At 42.6% G+C, this 19333-nt stretch overlaps 5 protein-coding genes across 6 annotated transcripts; 3 read left to right on the top strand and 2 right to left on the bottom strand.

The window, feature by feature from the left end:
- Positions 1-255: 255 nt before the first annotated feature.
- On the top strand, positions 256-2268 carry LOC129584927 (proteasome maturation protein-like). The gene is made up of 6 exons (XM_055477360.1): positions 256-768; positions 836-951; positions 1051-1111; positions 1327-1428; positions 1613-1706; positions 1893-2268. Exons 1-6 carry the CDS (start codon positions 766-768, stop codon positions 1961-1963), a joined length of 447 nt encoding a protein of 148 aa, XP_055333335.1. The 5' UTR covers positions 256-765; the 3' UTR covers positions 1964-2268.
- On the bottom strand, positions 2248-3932 carry LOC129584926 (protein arginine methyltransferase NDUFAF7, mitochondrial-like). 2 transcript variants are annotated; one of them, XM_055477359.1, is made up of 3 exons: positions 3813-3932; positions 3301-3694; positions 2248-3202 (listed from the first exon to the last, which is right to left on the bottom strand). In XM_055477359.1, exons 2-3 carry the CDS (start codon positions 3541-3543, stop codon positions 2279-2281), a joined length of 1167 nt encoding a protein of 388 aa, XP_055333334.1. In that variant the 5' UTR covers positions 3544-3694; positions 3813-3932; the 3' UTR covers positions 2248-2278. The 2 variants fall into 2 exon arrangements, with proteins under 2 accessions (XP_055333334.1, XP_055333332.1); XM_055477357.1 differs by having other exon boundaries at positions 3301-3854.
- A 590-nt stretch (positions 3933-4522) lies between these two features.
- Positions 4523-8308, top strand: LOC129584925 (alpha-N-acetylgalactosaminidase-like). Its single transcript, XM_055477356.1, has 12 exons — positions 4523-5400; positions 5748-5832; positions 5922-6004; positions 6067-6158; positions 6243-6380; positions 6448-6484; positions 6558-6652; positions 6777-6964; positions 7038-7218; positions 7342-7423; positions 7497-7723; positions 7804-8308. The coding sequence occupies exons 1-12, from the start codon at positions 5319-5321 to the stop codon at positions 8107-8109; spliced, it is 1596 nt and encodes a 531-aa protein (XP_055333331.1). The 5' UTR covers positions 4523-5318; the 3' UTR covers positions 8110-8308.
- A 545-nt stretch (positions 8309-8853) lies between these two features.
- On the top strand, positions 8854-17922 carry LOC129584969 (transcriptional regulator ATRX homolog). The gene is made up of 22 exons (XM_055477427.1): positions 8854-9770; positions 9889-9988; positions 10173-10254; positions 10500-10627; positions 10750-12015; positions 12102-12154; positions 12271-12399; positions 12465-12512; positions 12575-12698; positions 12755-13593; positions 13653-13760; positions 13850-14062; positions 14184-14330; positions 14455-14620; positions 14688-14825; positions 14914-15317; positions 15540-15607; positions 15672-15836; positions 15919-16113; positions 16263-16440; positions 16496-16960; positions 17083-17922. The coding sequence occupies exons 1-22, from the start codon at positions 9147-9149 to the stop codon at positions 17629-17631; spliced, it is 6189 nt and encodes a 2062-aa protein (XP_055333402.1). The 5' UTR covers positions 8854-9146; the 3' UTR covers positions 17632-17922.
- Positions 17923-18206: 284 nt separating this feature from the next.
- LOC129585019 (aprataxin-like) lies at positions 18207-19213 on the bottom strand. Its single transcript, XM_055477522.1, has one exon. The coding sequence runs from the start codon at positions 19160-19162 to the stop codon at positions 18440-18442; it is 723 nt and encodes a 240-aa protein (XP_055333497.1). The 5' UTR covers positions 19163-19213; the 3' UTR covers positions 18207-18439.
- Positions 19214-19333: the final 120 nt, after the last annotated feature.

The raw sequence follows: 19333 nt of genomic DNA, 5'->3' as shown, positions 1-19333 counted from the left end.
TAAACCGCTTCAGCTATCAAGTCCCGCGTGTCGTCTCGCAACTCGCAAGCTGGCTTACCGTTCCGTTAGCAAGAGACGACGGAAAGCGATTAGGCGGCGTAACCGTGTTTTCCTGGAGAAATGGAAAGACAACGGATGGTATCATGGTTTGCAACAGTCGCCGACACGGGACAACTAACGTTATTGAACTTAATTGAAAACAGATGATCAGATACCAATGGGAACGAAGATGATTACTTACACTACGAGTACTGTACTTTAACTACCGGTATGCCATGCTTTAACAGACCGGGTATCTGGGATTTCGTATAGTAAAATTCTTAAAGAAAGTACTCATTTTAAGCACATGATTTCAAAGCAACCCTGACGAAATTCCACCTGCTGAGTCGGAACCCGGGACTAAGGATAAAACGTTTGCCCGCTAGGACAATAATGACGACAGTCGTTGCCCTCTCCTGCGTCGACGTCGCTACCTTCGCTGGGTGGCGACAAACGAGAAATGTTTATGAATGACATAGCAGAAAACGTGGAGGATAGCGGACCCTGACTGTCGAAGTTTTTGACACTTGACAGAAGAACAATATTTTAATTGTGCCATTTTTCGTGAAGGAATTCGTACCTATTATTAGATTGTGCGAAAAAGCGTTTTTGCAATTGTATCACACGAACATCTTATAGCAGTAAATTTTGGCCAATTGACGGTGAGGCTGAGTTGACTGAGATAATACTTGGTTTTTTTATTTGTTCATCTCTGCAATCTGAGAAATGGTAAGTCTGTTGTTTGCCTTGCGTACCTTGTGTTGCCTTGTGTTCCCAACGGAAATTTTGCTTCCAGAGCTTCGGTTATTCTACCTTCCACGCGAAAGGTGCTAGTAATCATGCGAGTATCGACGGCGCAGTCGAGCAAGAAAGCGTTAATCCCCACGGACTTCGCGATGCTCTGCAGTCGGGGTTCGTTTCGTTTTTGTCGATCATCTGCATAACCGCGTCACTGTCTCTGTCAAGACTTTCGCTGCTGTTAAGTCTTAACTGTAAAACTGGCTTTTTCAGTCTGTCCTCTGTAGCACGAAAGGCGGTGGATGTTCATCCTTTGGAAATATCTGAATTATATGTAAGTGCTGTATGCCCTGAGTCTCCGACTCTGAAGTGAAGTCTAAACTGACAGTACGAGTACTTAAACATGAACGCAGGAGTCTGAGGAGTGGCATATGAACTGATACGCGTAAAAAGTATTCTAACACTCACAATTCTGTATTCGAATACCAGATCGCTGTTTACGGTTAACCAATCTGTATGCGGTAATAATGCGAACAAATTTCTTTATAGCATGATACACAGGAAGATCGAATGAATTACGCCATGCTTCGGTCGACTCAAGGAATCCATGCTCCTCTGCGTCTACAGATGGAAAAATTTCTGGTTAAACAGGTACTGTGGTTGAACTGTGGTTTTTATAAGTATCATTGTAAGTGTGAACCTGGAGTTCTGACTTTGTGAAGCTTTTCTCTAAATTTTTGGTCAGCTGCTGTTTTTACTATTGAAAATTGCCCAAGGTCGGTTCATATTAGAAAATAAAATCCCGTAAATTCTGTTGTACTTGTTGTGATTGCAGCCTTCGCGAAATTCGGTAATGCCTTCATCCAACCTCCATCTGGACGTTCTGAATGGCAAAGATGAAACTATTGATTTGGAAGACGTTCTCAATGGTACGCGCAGTGCAATGTTACTTATCGGCTGGTCGTAGGAACTAAGAAGCGATTATGCAAAAGCACTGGTTTTCGGTCTTCTAAAGAAACTTCCATCGTAGACTGCCCGCGTTGCTTTCTTCTTTAGTTTTTCCCTTTACGACTCCTTAATATAAGATTCATTAACGTGTTTTCGTTGCTTTTTAGCACCTGAATACTGGGAGAAGGAAGTACATCCTCATTTGTTGTTGGAAAAACGATTAGACGCGAGCAACTGAAGGAATTTGTACGATTTACAGCACTGAATAACATCAACCGATATTTTTCGTTTTAACTTTAACATGCTTTGAAGGAAGTTCAGGGTTAAGACTAACTTCATGGAACGAAATTCTGATAATGTAACCTTTATGATAATGACAAGCTAAATCTTTTCATATTTGAAGGATGTTTCCTATTCTTCAGCTTCTTTTGTTTGGCATTTGTTCGACAATGTAAATCAGTCATAATGCTAAGAATCGCAAGATGCGGCACTTGGACTGATTTTACTACTTTATATTTTTAATAAACTTGGAAGTACCATGAATTCACAATTTTTATTGCCCCTCGGTTTTGATTGCCGTGAAACCAGATAACTGTCCTAGCGAGCTCCTACTTTTGCCCACAACAGCAAAAGCAAAAAACTGTCCACCCATCTTGGCGGGATTTATCAGCACATCACAAGCACTTTCAAGACGCTGCCTTTCGCTATCACTTCGGCAAGCTCGCATCAGTGCGTCAAATCTTCGTTCAAAGGCCATATTGGCAAGAAATTCGTATTGGAGAATAGGACCAAAAGTTACAGCTTTGGGTTTCAGTAATGCTTTCAAAATCGAGAAATCCACATCAGCCGTCAAATCCGTACCACCCGGACTGTCTAGCGCATCCACAACACGATGCTCCCGAAATCCGCGAAACGTATCTCCTTTTGTGCCTTCATGGCCGTAGTCAATAATCAGCGCCCCGCCACCACAGTCCGCTACCCGGTCAGCAATGTCATCCAATATTACAGCGGATTCCAAAGAAAACTCCAGATGATCGCGGTGTTTACATGGGGACGGTATCAATCGCGTTGCGGGCGTGCTTTGCGGAGCCAGCGCGAACATTAGCTGGCCGTTTTCACGGTTCAAATCAACCATCACTTCCCGAAATCCATTCTCGGTTTTTTGGAATTTGTGAATGGGGAGCGCATCGAAGAATTCATTGGCAACAATAAACGCCGGTGCTTTGGGGATATCTTGAATGCGCAGATACCATGATACGGGCACACCGTACTGACTGACACCGTGTTGATACGGAACGGCATCCTCACTCTTCCTTTCAACATTTACAATGCCCAGGCGCTGCGCTTGCACTCCGGCAAGCGCCGGGCTCCGTTCCACTAAATGCAACGTAAAGTGATTTCTGACTTGCGCGAAAGAGGAAGCGATGCGCAGAATATCGGACGCGAGAATTCCAGATCCGGGGCCAAGTTCGATAATCTAAACGACAAAGCAGGCTTTACAGATTCTGCAGAGCCGCCGGTCAGTACTTCGTGTTATTTCTTCTGCACAGGCAGCTCACAGGAAACGTGTATTACCTGGAACGCGGTAGGAGCTCCGGCTATGGCCCACTCGTTAATGCACCACAGTGTCAGTAGTTCTCCAAATATCTGGCACACTTCCGGAGAAGTGATGAAGTCACCCTGACGGCCGATGGGATTCTTACGAGTGTAATAACCATACATGGGATTAGTTAAGCATTCTTTCATGTACTCCGCGACAGTAATCGCGCCTGTTGCTTTAATTCTCTGTCCCAGGTACTGACGGAATTCCCCGGACATATCGGTGCGTCGATTGGTGTCATCCTGATAACGCGGAAGGCTTTCACGGGAATCAGAGGAATAGTATTGATTCAGGCAACGAGCGACATTTTCCAGCAGACCGCTTCTCGGATGTGTTCTCCTAGACGTCCAGTGGGATAGAAGACTGCTTCTAAATATGCTCTTCATAATCAAAATCGGAGAACAACAGAAGACAACTAGCACGATAATTAAATTTTCCGATTTGCTAAAAAATTTAAATTTTTAACTTTAGGTGAAGAACTACTTACTTTTCCTAATTACCAGTGTTGAACTTGTTTGTTGTTGTAACGTTGTTTAATTCCAAAATTTGTTGAGAAAGTCTGCTCTCTGCAGACTTTCGTACTGCCAGGCCATCCAGTTGTACCCCGGGGGTGCGCGCACAGCTGATGCGTGCAACGCGTTCCTCACTAGTGCGGGAACATCGCGATGATTGGCTGTGAAAGCCTGCGATTACAACCAATAGAAATTGTGCAACACAACGTACTGTATTAAACTTTAGTAGCACCTAATTAGTGGCACCTAGACATAACTGACTATGTTCTATATTAAAACGTGCAGTAACACCTATTCAGCTGCACTTAGACATAACTGACTATGTTCTTTGTGCTGCATTAAACTATTAGTAGCACCTAATTAGTAGCACCTAGACACTATGTGCTGTATTTTAAAACGGTAGTGTGAGTGCTACACATTAGGTGCTATTAAATGTTTGAATACAGCACAGTCAGTTATGTCTAGGTGCCACTAATTAGGTGCTACTAAATGTTTGAATACAGCACAGTCAGTTATGTCTAGGTGCCACTAAATAGGTGCTACTAAAGTTATAATACAGTACGTTGTGTTGCACAATTTCTATTGGTTAAGATCACAGCCAATCATCGCGATGTTCCCGCACTGGTGAGGAACGCGTGATTTACGCTCATAAGAAGCCACTACTCAGACTACTGCAACTGTTATTATTAATTTGGTTTATTAAAAGTACTTATCGTTTTCGTCACCTGTTTGTTTTTCGACGCAGTTTGCAAGCTACGACAATTCACAAAAAGTTTTGCTTAGTTTTTGAAAATATTGTAATCTTCGGGTTTGGTGTGGTGTGATTGATCTTTTAACTTGCGCTACAGTTTGCTAACGCAGGAAGCGATCTTATCACACAAATACATTCATTTTTCGTTTGTTTGTTCTTCTTGCACACGCAGCATCCTTCGGCATAACGCAACCGTGAGTCCGTGACGTCTCGGTCATTCTCATTTTATTTTCTTGGTCTTCCATTCATTGCGCAAAAGAGGCCGTGATCGCAATGTGTGATATATGCTAACCACTTGGAAAGTTTATTTTGCGCGTATCGGGCTATCGGCTTGCAGATGCTTCCTCAGATTGGTCGTAGCATTGTTTATTCGATTCTGAAGAATCTCTAAATCTGTTGTTTCCCGTGATTTCTCCTTATGATGTCCCGTGAATGAAACTGACAGGATCTAATATGATACCTCGTTATTATAGTTGTTAACTGATTATGCATTTTTGCCTCGCTTGTAGCACAAATTCACAATGACAAAGCAGCGGCAGTAAACTGCAGGTACACCCCTGCATCGCCTGCAGCTATCTGCTGTTACAGTAGTTGTAAAAACTGGATTTGTTGCGTCCTGTCGCACACTGCCACATGGTGGCGTGATTGCAAACTGTATTCAATTTGGATATCCATCCATCCATCCATCCACAGTTGAGAAATTCCGGTATTTTTAACGCAATGCTCGATCATGCTCTTAAGAAATCTGTTAATTGTGGGATGTGGATTCTTACTCCTGCCACCGACCGGAAAATCTTTGGACAATGGGTTGGGTAAGTACAGCACAGGTTGTAAAATTACACTGTTTGTACTTGGCGCAAATCCACCTGTTCAGTCAGTAATCACACTGTGAATGAAATTTGTTGTTGATCGTGAAAAGTGAAGACCCATTTACGGACTTCTGCGAATTCAGTTGGTCAGTTGTAATTTGTGTACAAACCTCGCTTTTAGAGTTGAGCATTTGCGCATTGGTCAAGCATGCATATTTGTAGTTTTATGGATAATGTAAAGGAAATGAGTTAGATTTGGTTTCCGACTATATGGGTCAAGGATAGATTTGTTGTTCTTTTCGTTTTGATTTCATTATTTTCAGTTAATTCAGCTGTAAATATATTTTTAGTTCTTACTCCGCCAATGGGTTGGTTGGCTTGGGAAAGGTTTCGCTGCAATATGGACTGCAAAAATGATCCGGAAAATTGCATTAGGTATGTTTTGCCGTTTTGCGCGGTAGTGGTATCGATGCCAGTATGCTCCTAAAGTTTTTTTTGCATCTGTGCGACTGTTTTCATTGTAGTGAAAATTTGTTTATGACCATGGCCAAACGTATAGCTGAAGATGGATTTAAGGAAGCCGGTTACAACTACGTCATAATTGACGGTATGTCAACTGACGATTCGGTAAAAGCACAAAATGGACTGTTGTGCTTTTTTCTACTCTAGATTGCTGGATGTTGAATGAAAGAGATTCCGCCGGTAGACTGCAGGCCGATCCAGGCAGATTTCCGCATGGCATTAAATATTTGGCAGACTATGTGGGTGCCATGGGCCGCTGATTGTGTGAAACTTACGTCGAATTTTTGTTTTACTTTTGCAATACGTATATGAATGCGACACAGGTTCATTCTCTCGGATTGAAGTTGGGAATATATCAAGATATTGGGACCAAAACATGTATCGGCTTTATTGGCAGTGAGGGTTATGAGAGAATTGATGCGGATACGTTTGCTTCATGGGATGTGGATTACTTCAAACTTGTGCGCTTAGTGTTTAATTTAAATTCAGTTCTATTGCAGTTCGTGCTGATAATTTTGTTCTTTGCAGGATGGCTGCTTTAAAGACCCTAAAGAATTTGATGTCGGTGAGTAGTTGTTTCATGATGTACGTACCAGAAATATCTGTACGTTATTCAGTAACTTGACTGGATTTTACAGCATATCCTAAATTTGGAAAATATCTCAACGAGACTGGTCGAAAAATCGTATACTCCTGCAGTTGGCCTGCTTACCAAGTGGAGCGCAAAATGATGGTGCGCATACGTTGCAAATTTATCTTTCGCTTGTAAATTAATAGGCTGGCTCGATTCATTTCTGGAGGAAGCTTAATCTGTATGTTTGTATATCTTTACGTATCTTGATGTGTTTTGTACACAGGTGAACTGGACCGGCATACGTGAGAACTGCAATCTTTGGCGAAATTATGGGGATATTCAAGATACCTATGAATCCATCACGGAAATTATTCAGTGGTACGCAGCGAATCAAGATGTGCTCACCGCAATAGCTGGACCAGGCGCATTTAACGATCCCGACATGTTGATAATAGGAAATTTCGGTTTGTCGTAAGTGAATTGAATTTCAAATACTTATTCGCGCTACCCATGAAAATTAATTTTTTTAAAAACTTGTTGATAGGTTGGGCCAGTCGGAGTCGCAAATGGCAATTTGGGCTATTTTGGCTGCTCCTCTTATGATGTCCAATGATCTCAGGAATCTTAGGCCGGAATTCAAAGAAATTCTACTGAATAGAGATATTATCGAAGTTGATCAGGATCCTCTGGGGATCCAAGGACGTCAGATATTATCAGCACAACAAGTAAGTGCATTCCTAGCCGCTTTTTTAACAAAAAAGATGAGAAATGCCCTCAATGGCAATCAGACATCGGTGCATTTGATTGAGCGAATAGAAATGCATGGAATGTGTGTGCTTTGTTTTCAGGGTCAAGGAGTCGAAGTTTGGCGGCGGCCGGTATTACCAGTGAGTCAGATTGGTAACGAAACGTGGGCTTCCTTTGCCGTTGGTATGATGGGTTGCAATTATTGACAAACTGACAATAAACAATAAAATAGAAATTTTTTCGCTATTGTTAATAGTCTGCTGGAATCGCCGCGTGGATGGTACTCCTTTTGCGTTCTACAAACAGTTAGCATTCTATGGTTTGACGCACTCTGGGGGTTACTATATCAAAGATCTTTTCACGAAAAAAGATTATGGATTAATGCAGTCTACTGATGTTCTTCCATTCCGTATCAATCCAGCTGGGAGCGTGATCATGTTTAAGGCTACGCTGGCGGTAGCTGTTGGAACAGACCATCATAAGGTAAGCGTTTTTATATTTTTGTATAACTTATGTTAATGTGCATATTACTCATTCCTTTGTGCACTGTTAATCTTTTCTAGAAGAAAGAGTCGGATTTGTTGAAAGATCGCTTGAAATTAAAGCGAGATGAAAGAAAAATGGATCCCGGGAAGTATGTTCATCATGTCCTGCCAGATTCGGATACGTCGGTTTCTCCCGGTGGAGAGACATTTGTGTTTATCTTGAAAGTTATTGCTGTGATATGTGTTCTCCTAATTGTTGTTAGACTCGTAGGATTACGGTTAGGGTTGGGGAACGTGGTACGCTCTTTTCGTAGGATGCTTTCAAACCTTAATTCCGGTATCAGGAGTCATTCCGTTTCGCTTAGAACGGCGCACACTGTGTGAATATGTTAAAGTGCTTTATTTTTTAAACCATGGTTTACGGAACTGTGAATCTCTGGGTGGAGATCTTTATGGTTACTCAGTACTCAGTTGTTTTTTTATCATAGTTTAACGTAAAAGAATGTTGGTTACTCAAGGTGTTCTTATTAAGTACATAGCCTTAAAAACTGTAGATATGACGAACAAGAACTACTCGTAGCGATTTATGCCTCACCTTTTTCCAAGTTCGCACTTCTCTGTGGAAATTCCGAATGATTGCTTCTGACACTAATCACAATTCAGGTAATCTCCTCAGTACGAGTATCAGAAGAAAATTGACTACAGGTCGCAAGATAAAAGAAAAATCAGAGGAAGTCAGCCTCGTATTGTGGGCGGTGCAGGCCTACTCTTAAAACTTGCCCCCTGGGACCTGGCTCATCCCGTATGCCGGTATGAGTGTTGATGACCGGGTGACTGGTCCGTTTGGTTTTTCAGCCATGAAACATCTCATTGTCAGTGCGTTTTCCAGGTGTCTGTTCCCCACTATTTTGTTAAGCAATTATTACAGTCGGGACGACGAGAACGTCAAGTCTGCTAGGCTAATACTGATTGGAGAAAAACGATCAAAAACCATTTCCGGTCAAGGTCGCCTGCGCGTCCGGCACCGCCACATATTTTGAGCGGGCACCTACCGTTTGCGCGCAATTACTTATATAAGCAAGTCAATACCGTGACTATGCGTAACTGGCGCGAAAACATCATCGAAAACTGAAAAGTGGGCCAGTGGATGACATGTTTGTCTGCTGTTTTTCGTTTTGCGAACAACTGATAGTGGTTTTGCTTATATTTTGCACTTCCGAAGATGTAATCCCGAATTTCGATATCAACCTAAAGAACTTAATATGCTGTTGTGCTGTCGCCGAATCTCGAGTCCCGTCGTGCATGCATCGACGAGTTCGCGTGTGATGCAGATTTAGAACAGTGGCTCTCTTAGTTCCGACAGTCTGAAACTGAAAGGAAGATCCATTTGAAATTTCTTATTTGTCAGTGAATTCGAACGCATGCCACATATTCCCACGGAAAGGTTTCCCAAAGCACAGGGACCGGTGGCGAAAGCTGCAGACCCAGTTGCTATCCAAAGAACAGACCTGCTGAATAAAGAATTGAAACGGGTTCGCGAAGATGAAATGGAGCGCACGGGCTTTCAGCCGACGGAGAACGATGACAAGCGCGTCAAGTGGTTAAATCGAAAGCTAAAAGAAACTGAGCGCGTCTGCCGGACTAAAACCTTGTCGGCGGATACGGAGAAGACTGTGAAAAAACTTGTACAAGAACCGCGAGTTCTGTCTGGTTCGACTCGGGAACGAGCTACTGCCAAGAAAACCATTCCGCAGCCCAGCACGTCTAATGGATTTCCTCGTCCCAAAATTAGAGGCGGAGAGGCATCAGGTGATGACGCTGTTCAAGAAGTGCCCGTGCCCGCGAAGGTGAAAACGACACTTGATGGACCTTCTTCATCTGGATCAAGCACCAGCAGCGGAGTGAAACCTGGTGCTGCAGCCACGAGTTTGAAGGATACAACGAATAAAAGCCGACCACCAGCTATTGTTAAAATCGCTGCTTCAAAGATGCAGCTAACGTCCACGCCAAAACGCGCTCGCCTTGAAACTACTGATCTTCCATCGGTAATTAAAGCCTTTAATAAAGTGGTTGTAAATTGTAATTAATGAAAAAGCTTGAAGTCTTGACCAGGAGAACTCCCATTCTTAATTTTGATCACATTTGCTTTTATTAATTTTTCAGCTCACGGTCAGCCCGATTAAAGATTTCAGTTTGGACGGGGCACAGGGAAATGATTCGACGGGTTTCTCTGCTTCATCCAGGGATCTTAATAATACGCTTGGTATGATTTAATTCGCTTAATTTAGTTTAGCACGGCGACAATTTAGCAATAAATTTTACAACAGTCAGTTCGCAGCAGCGATCTACTATACAGGTACTTCAATTATTTCGGCAAACCCAGTCTTGTACAATGATTTTTTTCTCCTGTGTGCACTCTCGCCGAGTTACATCTGTGCGTCTTTTAGTTTTGGGCACTTCCCTTCAGCGCGTAATGGATGGTACGGTGGGTCGCAGATCTTCGGAACAGATTGCAGTGGAAGGCCCAAGGTATAATACTTAATAATTTTTAGCTTATGGTTAAGTAATTTGGGAGACTTAATTAATTTAATTTTGGAGAGAGAATAAGGAGCAAACATTTTTGCTCGCTACCATTTATTAAATTTTAGTGCGAACGTATATACGATTAATACGAATATAAATAGTTATTATTTCTTTGTTTAGTGTACTCGTAGTTGTTATTATTCTTTCAAATTAGGGTGCATGGTGTTTAATACGTTTTTCTATTACAAAAGCCGGGATAGGGCGACGGGAACGGTGAAAACGCCTTCGGAGAACGATGCAGCAAAATCAAGCACGATCGAACCGATAGTGAAGCAAGAACTGAATCGCAGCATTTTGAATGTTTCCAGCGCTTCTCAAGGTATGTTGGCCTGAACGGATTTTTAGTGCATCTGACTATCATCGGCATCTGGTGTTTAATGTTTGTGTCTGCTATACAGTTAGCTGGCATGTGATTTGATTATAAATTTATAACTGTTATAGTGGTTGTTTTGGAAATGGCTATGGATGTTGATATCCATGACGTGAGCCTAAATAGTGTGGGCGCTGTCGTGGAAAGTGATGCTTCGGTAGATGAACCCATGGATTTGGGTACGAGTGACGACGTTTTGCCAGATCAGCGAACGACAGCATTCCCAAAGCAGGCCGAAAATGCGCTTCCCGAGCGAGCATCACCCGCGGAACTCAGCCTTGTCTCAAATCAGTCTTCGAAAACAATAGATAGTTCTGCTCCCGCAGTTTTGTCCTCACGTGAAATGGACGTTGTACTGCTGCCAGTCCTGCGAAAAGCAACATCTGTGGAAAATATTCCGCATCAACCTTTGGAAAAAAGCGTTTCTCTAACTCCAGTGATATTGTCCTCACATGAAATGGAAAGCGTACCACTGCGTAACATAGAGCCTGCATCGGTGCCGACGGCACCTGTTGGAGTTTTGACTGGACAGTCGCAGATACCACCAGTACCCGTTATTATTGAAGAAACGATCAAGTTTTCTTTCGGAAAACATGAACCAGTTATCTGCACCAAAAGAACGGTCGTTCAGGCACCGATAACGGCCGAAAATCCTGATGTGATCTCATTTTGTTTGAATTTTCTGCGCCAGTGTGGATCTCTTAATGGTATGGAACTGATTATCCCGGAGGAGCAGACCGGCAGCGATAATGGAGATGTATTGCCGTCATCTGGTGCTCATGCTCAAGAACTCCCGCAAAATTTAGTTAAGTTTGCAAATTCGGCATCTCGAAACAATGGCGATGACGGAACTGTAAATAAAGCCGATGCCGAAGTATTATCGTCGAAGGAAAACCACAATGTTCCTGACTTAGCGATCTCGACAGATGATCTCACCGTGATAGTTGAGAAAAGCTCTCCGGATTCGGAAATGCCTGATCTTGAATTAGAAGTTTTGGCGCCTCCAGCACCGCCAACTTCGGAAGATTTTGCCGAATACGGTGCTGCTCACAACGCCGACACTTTAAACAACGAGAAGAGATCGAATATAACGGAAGCCAAGCAAATGAAGTCAGCATCTCGTCAGCGATCCGGTGCTTCTAAAATGTCCACTGGAATTATGCCAGAACTGCATGGTGATGATGAATTCGCTAAACTTTTAAATGCTTTACTGGACAAGAACGCTACTGAAAAGCAGTTAGATGATCTCGATTTCCAGAAGGAATCCTTATTTAAAAAGAAGGAAACGGTATCGGCTGCCGTGAAATCTTTGAAATACGTTTCCGATAGTGACGAAGGTTTGTGTCGGTTATATAAATGCAGTTACTTGTTATCACTCGCATGTATCCTACCTGGTCGTAATTATTTTCATTAAATTCCACAGAACTCAGCAGCGGCGAGGACGGTGATTGTAACTCAGGAGATATCGCACAAGTGGTAAGCATTGCAAGAAATAGCAACTAGACAATTGCACAGCTTTGTTTGGGGTCGCTGAATTTTTTAATGATACTATGATGACCACCGGCCATAGTAAGTTGTCTGCCTTTTTTTAGGTCAATGAAATTTTGGCTACCCCACACGATGCAAATGCTGCATCTACTGAGAAGACTGAAACAGAGAGGCGCGAGAATCCCGATGGAAGAAAAAGACAAGCGAAGAAATCGCAAGCTGCTGCGTTACTTGTTAGTATCTACTTTTTTCTGTATGTCCAGTGGCTGTAGTGCTTGAATGTGTACGTGTATTTCAGGACAGTTTTTTCGATGATATCTTGAAAACGGCGGGTGATGTTGAGATGGTGAGAAGGGAAAATGGATTGAATCTAGAAAAGCACTGACATGTTACTTCTGCTTTGTATAGGAATCGGACGGATTCTCAGATTCAGAGGAATCAGACGATTTAAAAGTCGAACATCCGCATTTGCCGTGCACACAGGAATGGTCGGAGGAATCTCTGCTGGGGGACGAAATCGAATTGGATTCTGGTAGAATTTTCTGTTTTTTGAAATTTCTGCTCGCGACTATGTCGAATTCTTAATAGATGTGGATGAACTTGTTAACAATGCTATGAAGGATGTGCAAGAAGCAGAAGATGCTAAAAAAGCCCGTTTGAAGGCCGAGCGGAAAAAAGTAAAAGATGATGCAGCAGTAAACGGAAGCGTTGCTGAAAACATGGAAGATGGAAAGTCTGACACTGACAGTGACGAAGAATCCGGTTTTGATGATTCCGAGAAAGAGGAAGAAGAGGAAGAAAGTGGTAAACAAACCACAGTGATTCCGGAGAACAATAAAAAACAACCCGAAATCGCTGCCGAAGAAAATGGAATGTCGGATGCGGATATTTTTGCCGGCTTGACTGAACTGTTTGGAAAAGACCCTGCAGCGGATGAAATCAAACGACGTGAGAAGTCCGACAAAATCCGCCTTTCTGCTACTAAATCAAAGGAAGATTCGGTTATTGTCGTCCACTCCAGGAGTAATTCTCCTAAGAAGCTAGTCAAGACTGGAACTGGAAGTTCGCCAAAGAAATCGGTGAGGGAACCCTCTGTAAAAGAAATTTCTACCGATGAAGACAAAGAGAACAGCACATCTGGAGAATCGGATGATGATTTCGGTGCCCCTGTGACACGAAGTCCCAAAAAATCATCCTCCGGAAAAAACAGATCACGCTTGGAATCGGATTCCGATTACGAACCGGACAAAGACAGTGATGGTGGTGGCGGAGATATTGAAATGATAGACTTAAGTTCTGAGGATTCTCGATGTGAAGAGGAAGACGTGACGGATTCAGATACTTCTGTAAGTAATATGCCAAACTTCAACAGCCATGTGGTGAAGGAGAAACCGCTTTCTCAGACGTCCAAAAAGAAAAGGTTACCGGTACGTATCTTGTAATCGATGCTTTGGTAGCGGTAAATAATTTATAAGAGGATTTACAGGTTCGCAGCAAAGTTAAAATTATATCAGACAAAGATTTGTCAAAAGAGAGTAGAAATGCTCTTAAGGCGGAGCAGGAGAGGAAGAAACGACTGGAAGAATTACCAATGGTAAGGAGATTTTTTGTGCCATTGTCTTTTAACATGGGTGCTTTGGCCAGATTAAAGAATTTGAGTTAATTTGTACCCTCGATTTCTAGTACGAAGGCAATATTCTGGATGAATTTGTGGAAGAGGAAATACCTTATCGAGTCGAAGTCTACGAACGGTTATGGAACAAGCTGGAGGAGCACCAGAAAAGTGGTGTTAAATTCATGTACAGGAACGTTATTGAATCATACAAGTTTTCTTGTGAGCATCCATTTGGTGGCTGCATTTTGGCGCATTCTATGGGACTTGGGAAAACGGTGCAGGTATGTGTCTATATGATACACATACGGTATTATAACTGCTTTTAAAGTAAGATTATACCAGCGAAACTGCTAGTACTAATAGCCTCCTCAAAGCGATGACCACATTTGATTACTGCGGCAGGTTATATCTTTAATGCAAGCGATTCTTTCCAATAAAGTTCTCAATCTTGAGACTTGCTTGGTCTTGTGTCCTGCTTCCACTATTGGAAATTGGGAAAACGAGTGTGTCCAATGGATGAAAGGTATCCCGAAAGATCTGACGATCAAGGTAAATTGAAGATTATATTTATTATTGCTATATCTGCATCAGATATTGTATTTTGGATACTTGTTTGACCTCTTTCAAAATTTATAATTACAAGTAATGATGTTTTGTTAACTCTGCTTTTTAGGCATATACGTTCACAGAATATAAAACTCCGGTTGCAAGGCTGAAATTATTGAAAACCTGGAAATCAAACGGTGGTCTTCTGATGATGTCGTACATGATGTTTTCAACAATGTGCAAAGCGGGTGCCCCTTTGTCCGAAGAATTCCGCAAATTTTTGCTGGAGCCGGGTACTTAGTTAATGGTTTGGTCACTGTAAAGCGTGAAGAGGTTATTCGTTTACGGCTTTTTCCGTAGGACCCGACATTGTGGTTTGTGATGAAGCGCATGAGTTACGGAATTCAAAATCCTTAAAAACGAAAATAATTACGGAAATCGCAACCACGGCGCGCATAGCATTGACGGGGACACCTTTGCAAAATAATTTAGACGAATGTGAGTGACCATGAAATTATTGCTCAGTTTTCAGTTTGTTGTGATACTTACTCGATGACATTTTGCTAGTGCTACAGTTATTTTGCAGATTGGACAATGGTGAATTTTATTAAGCCCAGCCTTTTGGGCTCCAGGAAAGAGTTTCAGAACCGATTTTCGGTCCCTATCAAGGCTGGTTCTAGAATGGATGCTGAGGTTCAGACGAAATCAGTCATGAAGAAGCGGAGTCACGTCTTGCGGGAGACCCTGTCGGCTTGTTTGCAACTGAGAGGTGTTTCCATTCTCACTGAACGTCTTCCTGCTAAGACCGAGCATGTTATTCGTGTCCGATTGACCGCTGAACAGGAAGCGCTTTACCGCGCGTATATCAAGGAGTCCGGCATTGCAAATGGTTACAAAGGCGGGCAAGTATTGTACTGCGTGAAGAGTGTGCAGCTCATCAGCTTTAATCCACGGTGCGTCAAAAAGGATCTGGACAACGAAATTCGTAAGGTACATTTAATAATTACGTACTTGCACAATTTCTGATTTTAGCCATTTACGCCTTCTTTTTATAATGTTTCCGTGTTGTACTGAGCATCTATCTGTATAGTGTTCCAATTCTGTTTCAAAAACTAAACGGTAACACCCTATGCGTTTTCTGTGTTTTTTCTGGTTTTTTAAAACATCAGAAAATTTTGAAGTAATATTTTGTAATAGTTACAGTGTTCGCAGGCTAAAAAAGGATTTGAACAAAGGAAGCACCGTGCATCACGACAACAGGACGGTGACGGAGCTGAAAGGCAAGAGATATTTTTTTAAGGTTAGCTTTGGTTGTTTACCATATGGTATCCTGCAATTTTACAGCGATTCCGATGTATCCGATGTGGAAGGTCAGAATGCCGCTGCACCGCTTAAATTTTGGTTTGACAATTTGCTGCCATCTGCGGATGAGCTGGACGTGACACTCGGTTCCAAAACTCTGATCCTGCGGGAAATCATCGTGCAGTGTCTCATCAATGAAGAAAAATTGTATGAGTAGTTGCGCGCTGTTGCATTTATTTACGGTATACTTCTGCGACGTTTCGTTGTTACGATGTTTGGGTTTTTGTAGGTTGATTTTCTCAGACCGAAAAGTTGTCCTTGCGGTTGTTGAAGAGCTTTTGGAAAAGATCCACTGCGAAAAATTGCTGACTTTAAATGGGAGAGAGATCCAGATGCTTCGTGGAGTAAATTATTTGGCTTTAGATGGCAGTGTGCCCCAAGAGAAACGGCAGGGCTTGATTAACAAATTCAACTCTAATCGAAAGTAATTGAACCCCAAACGCATATTTCGTGCAGTAACGTTCGAACCAAATGAAAGTTGGTATAGACGAGTACGAAAGAAACTAAATGTTTCTACTTTGATTTGGTTTGTTTTGTTTTATCTGTGTCGAACTTATGTGTTGCTTCTTTTAGCTGTTCTATTTTTCTTCTGTCGATCAAAGCAGCTGGTCAAGGAATCAACCTTACTGGAGCCAATCGCGTCGTACTTTTGGAACCTATGTGGAATCCAACTGTAGATCGTCAGGCATTGTTCCGCACTTATCGTTATGGCCAAACGAAACCTGTGCATGTTTATCGGCTCGTCACTGCTGTACGAAATCTTTTAGTTGGTTTGTTTCGGCTGTAATGCACTTGTTTGGTTGCAGGGTATTTGCGAAGAAAAGATTTTTGAAATCCAAGTTGACAAGCAATCGATGTTTAACAGAGTGCTGGAAGAAAAGCATGCTAAACCTCTTAATTGCCTCGGTGAAGATTTCTTCACATACAGAGAGCATCCGTTTGAGACTGCGTTTGTTCCGCCATTGCCACCTAATGATAAGGTCATGCAGATATTGCTGGAAAAGTTTACGAAAGAAATTGTCAGAACGGAAAATTTCGACTCTTTGTTGGAACCTGTAGAGCCTTGCTTATCGTTTGAAGAGCAGCTGGTGGCCTGGGCTGAATTTGAAATTGAAGAACGTGGACCAACTGATATACTCAGAACGGCCGCGATTGATAGGGAACGAGCCGTGAATGAAATTAACAAACAGAATGTTGCACCTTTTGAGTTGGTTGTTAACGATATTGCGAGTGTTAAACATCTCGTATCATCTCTTACTCGTAACCTCTGGGTAAGCTGAGATTGTAAATTTGAACTGTCCTTATTTGTTAGACCGCTACGGCTCACATTAAGCCGTTTTTCTTATGAACAAAGCTTTTATTTTTATAGCTAATTCGTCGCTTTGCTTTTTAGAAAAAGAACAAAAACAAAGAAAATGAGAATGGAGGAGATGTTTTTATCAAAATTTATCGGCCGATAATCGAGAAAGTCTCGGAAATTGTGGAGCGACAGATGCATCTAGAGCGCGAAGCATACATGCAGAATAACGCACAAGCTTACTCGAATATGTCGGCTAACCCGTACTATCATCCACGCCCTCCTGCACCGGGCACTACGGGTCCCAATTTTCACGGATCTGTGCGGGACATTCATGCTTATTACGGCATAAATGAAGGAGCCAGTACATCGCAGGGAGTTACTTCGAACCGGCCGAATCATCCTGCCGTTTCCTTTAAACGCCCACCTGCACCAGCTCGTAATCCAGGAAATTCCGTGAATGATATTTCCAATAATGTGCAGCGCAGAGCCCAGTTGATTGCACCTCAGCCGGTTGTTCCGGGTATGCCCATTCCTGATCGCCGTCCACCGCCTTATACGAATATACAACCAGCCGGCCAGCAGAATGTAAGACCGCCGGCAGGTCTACCGCCTGCTCCTCCACTTCGTCTGCCTCCTTTGTAAAGATGTAGGATGGTTTCAACTTTCACGTGAGCAGAATTGTTGGAAGATAAATAAAGGCCTAGTTAACATCTTCCAGTGGAAACGCCGAAGTTGCCATACTGAACTGCCACAGCGCCCCTGCCAGTGGGTGTTGGATAGTGATAAGATGTTGCTCTGTTGTTTTTTGTATCACTTGTAACGTGCGTTTTGTTTCCATCTTTCGTTCCTCATCGTTGCTTATAGCGCTAACTGACTAATAGTTCATACATGTGAAAAAATCCAATCGAATTAAAAATCTTTATGATTGTTGAAGTTGTCGGTCACTTGAATGAATGTCACTTAGAATGCATTTTATCTCGAAGTATAACTTATACCGTAGAGTTATAGTTCCATACTAAAAGGAAAATCCTGGGTGTGATAGCCGTTTAACTATTTTTCCGTGCCGTTTTGGAGCAACATATTATGCACTATGCAGCATTTAAAATTTGTTCGACTTCGACATTTTTCAGTAATCGACAAATCGTAATCTCAGTGCAATTGTAAGTATAAATCCCATATGTATTTGTAGAACAAAGTTTGCCTTCTTCAAGCTGCAATTCGTTTTAATTTCGTATTTCTGGCTGTGCACAATGGACGAACCATTCTATGATACAGCGAACTTTGGTAACTCAGCAATTCAGTAACCGTGGAACGGTTTGTTATCACACACCTCACAGATTCTCACTCGTCATATAACGAAAGACGCCGATGTGTAGACGTTCTTATAATGTTCGTAAAACCAACAGCCCAACACACAAGAAAATATCATTTAAATATGCAGTAAGTACCGTTAAGCAACACGTTCTGTATCCAAAGTCAGGATTTCAATCTTTTTTTCCTGAAGTTTTCCGTCCGCTCCTCGGTCCTTGTCATGCGTTCGGATATGGTCCTTCAGTTTCGGAATAGTGGGTAACTTCACGTGGCAAACATGGCACTTCAGATCCAGTTTCAACAGCTGTTCGCCTCTGTTCTTATCCACCAAAATCTTTTCTTCGCCTTTCAGCATGCCCAGAACGGTGTCCGCCTCCATAAAAAATTCACTGGCGAAACTGTTCCAGTGCTTTTTGTGTTTCAGGCATTCACTGTCAAAATCCTGACTGATAATGTGCATGTGCAGCTGCTTGACGCTGGGTATCATGTGGAAGCCACATCGAACGGAATTCCGTGTGCGCGGCGTAATGTGTCCCGCAGTAAACTGCTTTCCTTGCTCAATCATGTGCTCTACTAAAGGAATGTGAGCGGATGTGAGGTCTGTCAGTGTGTCGATGGCACATCGCGGTAGCATCAGGTAGTGGTGCCGGGATTTCGGAAATTTGTCACGGATGACGACCACTTGGCTGTCCGAGTAGATGTGCAGCCGCGGATCTTGGATGGCGGATATCAGCGACATCATCCATCCCGAAGCCGCACGCTTCGGTAGCTTATCATTCTCTCCACCAGCTGGCCGCTTTTTGCTCATTGTTCGGTAAATGTCTCGAGTAGTTCGGTTGGAAATGAGAAACGCAACCAACATTCGGCAAAAATCAAAATTATCCCTCCCAATTTTTGCGGTCAGACTGTCAGAGAGTTAGAGACTCAGAACAAGACAACACACCAGAACGTAAACAAGCGGTGCGTCAAGTGCGCCCTTGCCAGGAGACAGTTACTTTCTGTACGAGTGTGCGCGCTGAGTTGTCGCACGTAA

The sequence above is a fragment of the Paramacrobiotus metropolitanus genome, unplaced genomic scaffold (assembly GCF_019649055.1).
Source record: "Paramacrobiotus metropolitanus isolate TYO unplaced genomic scaffold, Prichtersi_v1.0 Parri_scaffold0000015, whole genome shotgun sequence".
NCBI lineage: Eukaryota > Metazoa > Tardigrada > Eutardigrada > Parachela > Macrobiotidae > Paramacrobiotus > Paramacrobiotus metropolitanus.
Note: the sequence above shows the minus strand (reverse complement) of the source record. Positions and strands in the feature narration are given on the sequence as shown.